Genomic DNA, 8,682 nt, shown 5'->3' with positions numbered 1-8,682 from the left:
CCTCCTGCACCTATTGTCTATTGTCTATTGTCTAAAATGCTGGAGTAACTCAACCTTTCGAGAGTGAGGAACAGATAAAGTTTTAATTAAATAACACACACACACACACACACACACACACTGGGCAGTAATTTAATAACAAAATAAACATTATTTATTAAACTTAAATGTCAAAACCAAGACTTAGATTTATAGTGTGCCGCGCAAATCCAAATACATTCTTAAATCGATGAAAATACCTCTTGAGGTCTTGAAAGATAATCGTGCCCAGCGAACTGTGAGACAGCAGTGTGATATCTGCCTGGCCATCTACTACCTGTTCTGCCTGATTAGCTCACAACTCAATGGTATGAACATTGAATTCTCCAATTTTAAATACTTAACTCTCCCCTTCTCCCCCCCTGCCCTGTGCCCAACCGAGACTCTCTCCTTCATCTCCCCTCCCCCTCCCCCTCCTCCTCCCCCTCCCCCTCCCCCTCCCCCTCCCCCTCCCCCTCCTCCTCCCCTTCCACCTCCATCCCTGCTTCGAGCTTCACAATTTGCAAACTCCTCAATCCTTTTATCTCACACCTTCTGTCTTCTTATCTCCGGGCCCTTGTCCAACCCATCTGCCCATCAACCCCTCCCCTCACCTGTATCAACCTGTTGCCTGCCAGTGACAGACACAACGTGCTGGAGTAACTCAGGAGGGTCAGGCAGCATCCCTGGAGAAAAAGGATGGGTGATGTTTCGGGTCAGGACCCCTTTTTCAGACTACCTGCCAGGTTTTGCCCTCCCTCTCCTCTCTTCCAGCTTCCAGCTAAGATTTAGCTTTGAGGGCTAACAGAATCAAGGGATATGGGGAGAAAGCAGGAACGGGGTACTGGTGTTGGATGATCAGCCATGATCATATGGAATGGTGGTGCTGGCTCGAAGGGCTGAATGGCCTCCTCCTGCACCTATTTACTATGTTTCCAGCTTCCAGCTTCACCCGAGGTCAGGATTGAACCTGGGTCTTTGAGGCAACGACCTTACCTAGGTGCATCATTGTGTGGCTATTGATGGAGGGAATCTCAAGCTGGGAAGGGTGGGGTGGTTGGGGGAGGGGGGGGGGAGAGGTGGGTGGAGTGCTGGTTTAGTGTGGCAGCACTGATCAACCCCCCCCCTCCTGTCCTAAGCAGAATCCCCATCAGCCTCAGTCCGACCCAACATGGCGGTACTCCTTACCGTTCGATCATGATTGGCAAGGACGTCTGAGGGGAAAGGAAATGCTCTGTCTCTGGTTAGATTTTAGATTTTTTTAGATTTAGAGTTTAGAGCTACAGCGCGGAAACAGGCCCTTCGGCCCACCGAGTCCGCGCCGCCCAGCGATCCCCGCACACTAACACTATCCTGCACACACACTAGGGACAAATTTTACATTTACCCAGTCAATTAACCTACAAACCTGCACGTCTTTGGAGTGTGGGAGGAAACCGAAGATCTCGGAGAAAACCCACGCAGGTCACGGGGAGAACGTACAAACTCCGTACAGACAGCGCCCGTAGTCAGGATCGAACCTGAGTCTCCGGCGCTGCATTCGCTGTAAGGCAGCAACTCTGTGGAATTCTCTGCCTCAGAAGGCAGTGGAGGCCAATTCTCTGAATGCATTCAAGAGAGAGCTGGATAGAGCTCTTAATGATAGCAGAGTTAGGGGGTGCGGGGAGAAGGCAGGAACGGGGTACTGATTGAGAATGATCAGCCATGATCACAATGAATGGCGGTGCTGGCTCGAAGGGCCGAATGGCCTCCTCCTGCACCTATTGTCTATTGTAACTCTACCTCTGCGCCACCGTGCCGCCCTTAGTAAACGTACCTCGTTAAACTTCCCGGGAAGAGTGGGCACACAGTCGCCGCTGTGGCGCGGGACGAAGGCGAGACCGTGTTGAGCGGGGGAGGAGGGGGAGGGGGGGGGGGGGGAGGGGGAGGGGGGGGGGGAACCAGTTGCAGAGGGAGCTCAGAGGGTTGGACATCAACTGGAACATTCAGCTGTCTGCTCCCGATCCATCTCCATGACGGTTGCTGGAGATTCCGGCAGATGTCCGGCTGCCTCGGTCTCCGCCTGCTCGCCCGATCCCTGGTTGTCCTGAGGCTGCACTCTGCTCCGAAGTCGCTCCGTGACCAGGCTGGCCGTGCTGGTTAAACTGTGCTGTGGCACAAAAAGCCAGAGGGACATTTCTGGTTAGCATGTTTAGATTTTTTTAGATTTATAGATTTAGAGATACAGCGCAGAAACAGGCCCTTCGGCCCACCGAGTCCGCACCGCCCAGCGATCCCCGCACATTAACACTATCCTACACCCACTAGGGACATTTTTTTTAAACATTTATCCAGCCAATTAACCTACATACCTGTACGTCTTTGGAGTGTGGGAGGAAACCGAAGATCTCGGAGAAAACCCACGCAGGTCACGGGAAGAACGTACAAACTCCATACAGACAGCACCCGTAGTCAGGATCGAACCTGAATCTCCGGCGCTACATTCACTGTAAGGCAGCAACTCTACCGCTGCGCCACCGTGCCACACTGGTTCAAAGGGGCGTGGACTTAACATCTGCGCGGGCGAACCCTTGCCTGGGATCGACGCTCCAACCGCGGCCAGCGGACTTAACTTCAAGGAGCTCGCAGTCTCTGGTGGAGACCGGTTGGGAGCTCCAAGCTGTACCAGGTTCGACAAGCCCTGACCCGGGGTTGATCGACCAGCGCGGGCAGGGGAGCTGAGATCCCCCCCACCGATGCAGATGCTTGATCGCCCCGACGAGCAAGGCTTGCCGCCGGCTACGGGAGTCAAGATCGGCCCATCATCGGAAGGTTCGAGGCCCCCGACCGCTGGAGGACAAAGAAGGGAGAGATTGACGGTTTTTTTCAGTGAGGAATGTGGAGGAGTCACTGTGGGGGATGTTCATGTTGAAATGTATTGTGTGTGTGTCCTGTTGCTTTTTATTGTTAGGGCTGTACGGCAAATGAAATTCCTCATATGTTGCAAAACGTACTTGGCTGATAAAGTATGATTGTGATTGTGTTTGTGTATTTAAGTTCCTGTTCTTCATCAAAGGTGGAGACGGAAAGGAATAGGAGAGGCTGAAGTGCTGGCTTAAGCCAGCTTCAATGTCAAAGTAACACAATTTGAGGGAAAGTCTCTAGACAATAGACAATAGGTGCAGGAGGAGGTCCATGGGGGGAGCTGTAGGCCCGGACACTGTAGGCCCGGACACTGTAGGCCCGGACACTGTAGGCCCGGACACTGTAGTCCCGGACACTGTAGTTCCGGACACTGTAGGCCCGGACACTGTAGTTCCGGACACTGTTGTTCCGGACACTGTAGGCCCGGACACTGTAGGCCCGGACACTGTAGGCCCGGACACTGTAGTTCCGGACTGTAGGCCCGGACACTGTAGGCCCGGACACTGTAGTTCCGGACACTGTACGCCCGGACACTGTAGGCCCGGACACTGTAGGCCCGGACACTGTAGGCCCAGACACTGTAGACAATAGACAATAGGTGCAGGAGTAGGCCATTCGGCCCTTCGAGCCAGCACCGCCATTCAATGTGATCATGGCTGATCATTCTCAATCAGTACCCCGTTCCTGCCTTCTCCCCATACCCCCTGACTCCGCTATCCTTAAGAGCTCTATCTAGCTCTCTCTTGAATGCATCCAGAGAATTGGCCTCCACTGCCTTCTGAGGTAGAGAATTCCACAGATTCACAACTCTCTGACTGAAAAAGTTTTTTCTCATCTCCGTTGTAAATGGCCGACCCCTTATTCTTAAACTGTGGCCCCTTGTTCTGGACTCCCCCAACATTGGGAACATGTTTCCTGCCTCTAACGTGTCCAACCCCTTAATAATCTTATACGTTTCGATAAGATCTCCTTTCATCCTGCACATACAATGGACAATTTTACAACATACCGAAGTCTCAATTAACCTACATGCCTGTACGTCTTTGGAGTGTGGGAGGAAACCAGAGCACCTGGAGAAAGCCCACGCAGGTCACGGGGAGAACGTACAAACTCTGTACAGACAGCGCCCGAGGTCAGGATCGAACCCGGGTCTCTGGTGCTGCAAGAGCTGTAATGCAGCAACTCTACCGCTGCACCAGAGGTTGTGAGGGTCGGGGGGCAGCAGTTAACCGTGCCCAGGGCTTACCTGCAGGATGTGCAAGCCCTTCAGGGACTCGACCGCCAGTTCACAGACGCCATCGCAGGTCAGGTCAACGTAGGCCATGGACAGCAGGGGGCTCTGGAAACTCCTCTGCCACAGGAGCCGGAACTCCCCCAGGAGCTGGGAGGTGAATCCCGACTCCACCGCCTCCGGGTCGGGAATACCGCCCACGCACGACTTGTAGCACAGCAGCTCCTGCGGGGGGAGAGAAGAGCTGTCCGTGACTCCAGCCCAGAGACCGTGGCAACGCAGGCTAGTGTATTGTCATGTGTACTGAGGTACAGTTTAGTGTATTGTCATGTGTACCGAGGTACAGTTTAGTATATTGTCATGTGTACTGAGGTACAGTTTAGTATATTGTCATGTGTACCGAGGTACAGGTTAGTGTATTGTCATGTGTACTGACCGGTGTGGGCAAGTATATTGGCGGGTGTGGGCAAGTTGGACCGAAGGGCCTGTTTCCACACTGTGTCATTCTGTGACTCTATGCTATCTGACTCACTGAGTTACTCCAGCTTTTTGTGTCTAGACAGGTACATGGACAGGACAGGTTTGGAGGGATATGGACCAAACGCGGGCAGGTGGGACTAGTGTAGCTGGGACATGTTGGCCGGTGTGGGCAAGTTGGGCCGAAGGCCCTGTTTCCACACTGTGTCACTCTGTGACTCTACGACCATTTAGAACTGAGATGAGGAAAAACGTTTTCAGTCAGAGAGTTGTGAATCTGTGGAATTCTCTGCCTCAGAAGGCCGTGGAGGCCAATTCTCTGAATGCATTCAAGAGAGAGCTAAACAATAGACAATAGGTGCAGGAGGAGGCCATTCGGCCCTTCGAGCCAGCACCGCCATTCAATGTGATCATGGCTGATCATTCTCAATCAGTACCCCGTTCCTGCCTTCTCCCCATACCCCCTGACTCCACTATCCTTAAGAGCTCTATCTAGCTCTCTCTTGAATGCATTCAGAGAATTGGCCTCCACTGCCTTCTGTGGCAGAGAATTCCACAGATTCACAACTCTCTGACTGAAAAAGTTTTTCCTCATCTCAGTCCAAAATGGCCGACCCCTTACTCTTAAACTGTGACCCCTGGTTCTGGACTCCCCCAACATCGGGAACATGTTTAGTGGAAGATAAAGTCGAGTAAAATCCGATTTGATTTAAGTAGACAGGAGGAGGCCATTCGGCCCTTCGAGCCAGCACCGCCATTCAATGTGATCATGGCTGATCATTCTCAATCAGTACCCCGTTCCTGCCTTCTCCCCATACCCCCTGACTCCACTATCCTTAAGAGCTCTATCTAGCTCTCTCTTGAATGCATTCAGCTCTCTCTTGATAGAGCTCTTAAGAATAGCGGAGTCAGGGGGTATGGGGAGAAGGCAGGAACGGGGTACACATTGAATGGCGGTGCTGGCTCGAAGGGCCGAATGGCCTCCTCCTGCACCTATTGTCTATTGTCTATGCTGTCTGATTCACTGAGTTACTCCAGCGTTTTGTGTCTACTTAAATCAAATCGGATTTTACTCGACTTTATCTTCCACTAAACATGTTCCCGATGTTGGGGGAGTCCAGAACCAGGGGTCACAGTTTAAGAGTAAGGGGTCGGCCATTTTGGACTGAGATGAGGAAAAACTTTTTCAGTCAGAGAGTTGTGAATCTGTGGAATTCTCTGCCACAGAAGGCAGTGGAGGCCAATTCTCTGAATGCATTCAAGAGAGAGCTAGATAGAGCTCTTAAGGATAGTGGAGTCAGGGGGTATGGGGAGAAGGCAGGAACGGGGTACTGATTGAGAATGATCAGCCATGATCACATTGAATGGTGGTGCTGGCTCGAAGGGCCGAATGGCCTCCTCCTGCACCTATGTTTCTAAATGTTATTCCCTATATCGTAGCACACGAGGGGGCGCCTGGCCTGGCCTCCATGTCGGATCAAGTCACGTTGAGGGTGGTCGGGACGGAAGATGGGGCATTAAACTCCTCACCTGCCCGTAGGTCGCCAGGAGAATCTCCTTCACTCCGTCAAAGTCCACGTCGGCCACCGTCGCACAGAGCACGCTGTCGTACTGGTCACTCCCCGGCAGAGTGACCTGGTCATCCAGGCCCTTCCTCAGCACGTCCCTGCCATCAGAGGAAAGCAACTCTGAGGAAATGTCCCCACCCGAAACGTCACCTATCCATATTCTCCCGCTCTCTCTCTCTCGCCGCTTTCTCCCTCCCCCGCTCTGTCTCCCGCTCTCTGTCTCCCCTCGCTCTCTCTCCCCGCTCTCTTCCCTGCTCTCCCTCCCCCCCATGCTCTCTCTCTTTCTCCCGTTCTCTCTCTCTCTCTCTCTCTCTCTCTAGCTCTCTCTCTCTCCCCCCACTCTCTCCCTCTCTCTGTCTCCCGCTCTCTTCCCCGCTCTCTCTTTCCCCCGTTCTCTCTCTCTCCAGCTCTCTCTCCACCGCTCTCTCCCCCCCTCACTCCCCCTCTCTCTTTCTCACGCTCTCTCCCCCGCTCTCTCTTTCTCCCATTCTCTCTCTCTCCAGCTCTCTCTCTCTCCCTCTCTCTCTTTCTCCCGTTCTCTCTTTCTCCCGTTCTCTCTCCCCCCCACGCTCTCTCTTTCTCCCATTCTCTCTCTCTCCAGCTCTCTCTCTCCCTCTCTCTCTTTCTCCCGTTCTCTCTCTCTCCTGCTCTCTCTTCCCTTACGCTCTCTCCCCCGCTCTCTCTCTTTCTCCCGTTCTCTCTTTCTCTCTCTCCCCCGCTCTCTGTCTCCCGCTCTCTCTCCCCCGCTGACTGACCCGTTGTTACTCCAGCACTTTGTGTCCATCAAAGCTCCCACTGCCAGAATAATCTCAAACAAACTGCAGACATCGGCAGGTTTGTAGGTTAATTGGCTTGGTGAAATTATACATTGCCCTGAGTGTGTGTAGGATAGTGTTAGTGTGCGGGGATCGCTGGGCGGTGCGGACTCAGTGGGCCGAAGGGCCTGTTTCCACGCTGTATCTCTAAACAAAACTAAACTTCAAACCCATCTGCAGAATGAAGGGTCCTGACCCGAAACCTCCCCCATCCATTCCCTCCAGAGATGCTGCCTGGCCCGCTGAGTTACTCCAACACTGTGTCTATCAAAGCTCCCACCACCAAAGTCATCTCAACCCAACTGTGGACATCGGACTTTGTCCATGGAGCTGATGCTGAGAACTATATTCTGCACTCTGTGGCTTCCCCTTTGCTCTACCTATTTTAGTTTAGTTTAGTTTAGAGATACAGCACGGAAACAGGCCCTTCGGCCCACCGAGTCCGCGCCCACCAGCGATCCCCGCACACTAACACTATCCTACACACACACACAAGGGACAATTTTACATTTACACCAAGACAATTAACCTACAAACTTGGACTGGGAGAAAACTTGAGGTAGGGACCTCTACTCCCAACTTTGGGATCAGATCAAAGTCCCACAGCTGCTTTGTACCCTGAGTGTGTAAATCGCCCGAGTGTGTAAATTGCCCGAGTGTGTAAATCGCCCTGAGTGCGTAAATCACCCGAGTGTGTAAATCACACGGTGTGTAAATGGCCCGAGTGTGTAAATCGCCCCGAGTGTGTAAATCGCCCCGAGTGTGTAAATCGCCCCGAGTATGTAAATCGCCCCGAGTGTGTAAATCGCACCCAGTGTGTAAATTGCCCAAAGTGTGTAAATCACCCCGAGTGTGTAAATTGCCTGAGTGTGCAAATAGCATCAAGTGTGCAAATCGTCCCGAGTGTGTAAATCGCCCCGAGTGTGTAAATCGCCCAAGTGTGTAAATTGCCCCCGAGAGTGTAGGGAGTGGATGAGAAAATGGGATAAGATAAAACTAGTGTAAACGGGCGATCGATGGTCGGCATGGACTCGATGGGCCGAAGGGCCTGCTTCCTTGCTGTATCTCTAAACAAAACTTGTAAATGAATAAACGGGGTATAAAATCGATATTTCACTTGTAAGAAGTAAAAATCAAGGAATTCTAGTTTTTTAAACTTTTGAGGTGCCAGATAGCACCGTACTGACGTTATAAAAGCACTGGGGCGAAGGTGTGGCTTCACCTGTGGCCATGGATCCAGGATCCCTTACCTGATCTCAGCCACTCACCTGTACACAACTGATAGTTCGATTGCAGAGGTCACCAGCAGGTCATAATTACCCAGACTCGCCTGACCCTCACCAGAGCAAGGCTCTGAGGAGAGAGAAAATTGTACAATTAACACTGTAATAGCAGTTTCTAAACCATCTCGAAATCCCACTTCGATAGCCATTACTTCTCGGGGATGAAATGTAGTTATAGCTTACGCACACGTCGCACCCTGATGTGACAAAAACGGATCTTCCAAACTTCTTTTCTTCATTAATTGTTTTTTTTATTAAACTAGCACAAATCATAGAGTCATTCATCAGTTTCCGTACTTTATCAACTGTTTCTTCTTCTAACAATATCTAGAATTCTTGCAGTAATTACCGTATGGTTCTTACAAATATAGCTGGTGCGTGTGGTA

The 8,682-nt window shown here is 51.8% G+C and overlaps 1 protein-coding gene across 1 annotated transcript in view; it reads right to left on the bottom strand.

The window, feature by feature from the left end:
* Positions 1–507: 507 nt before the first annotated feature.
* kptn (kaptin (actin binding protein)) overlaps positions 508–8,682 on the bottom strand; it is a 31,379-nt gene continuing 23,204 nt past the window's right edge. The window contains exons 9-12 of the mRNA XM_078430866.1: positions 8,282–8,366; positions 6,161–6,296; positions 4,169–4,378; positions 508–2,167 (exon numbers count right to left, since the gene is read on the bottom strand). Coding sequence (XP_078286992.1) covers positions 1,991–2,167; positions 4,169–4,378; positions 6,161–6,296; positions 8,282–8,366 — 608 coding nt within the window. The 3' untranslated portion in view covers positions 508–1,990. The remainder of the gene's footprint in view (positions 2,168–4,168; positions 4,379–6,160; positions 6,297–8,281; positions 8,367–8,682) is intronic.

The sequence above is a fragment of the Rhinoraja longicauda genome, chromosome 41 (genome assembly GCF_053455715.1).
Source record: "Rhinoraja longicauda isolate Sanriku21f chromosome 41, sRhiLon1.1, whole genome shotgun sequence".
Classification (NCBI taxonomy): domain Eukaryota; kingdom Metazoa; phylum Chordata; class Chondrichthyes; order Rajiformes; family Arhynchobatidae; genus Rhinoraja; species Rhinoraja longicauda.
Note: the sequence above shows the minus strand (reverse complement) of the source record. Positions and strands in the feature narration are given on the sequence as shown.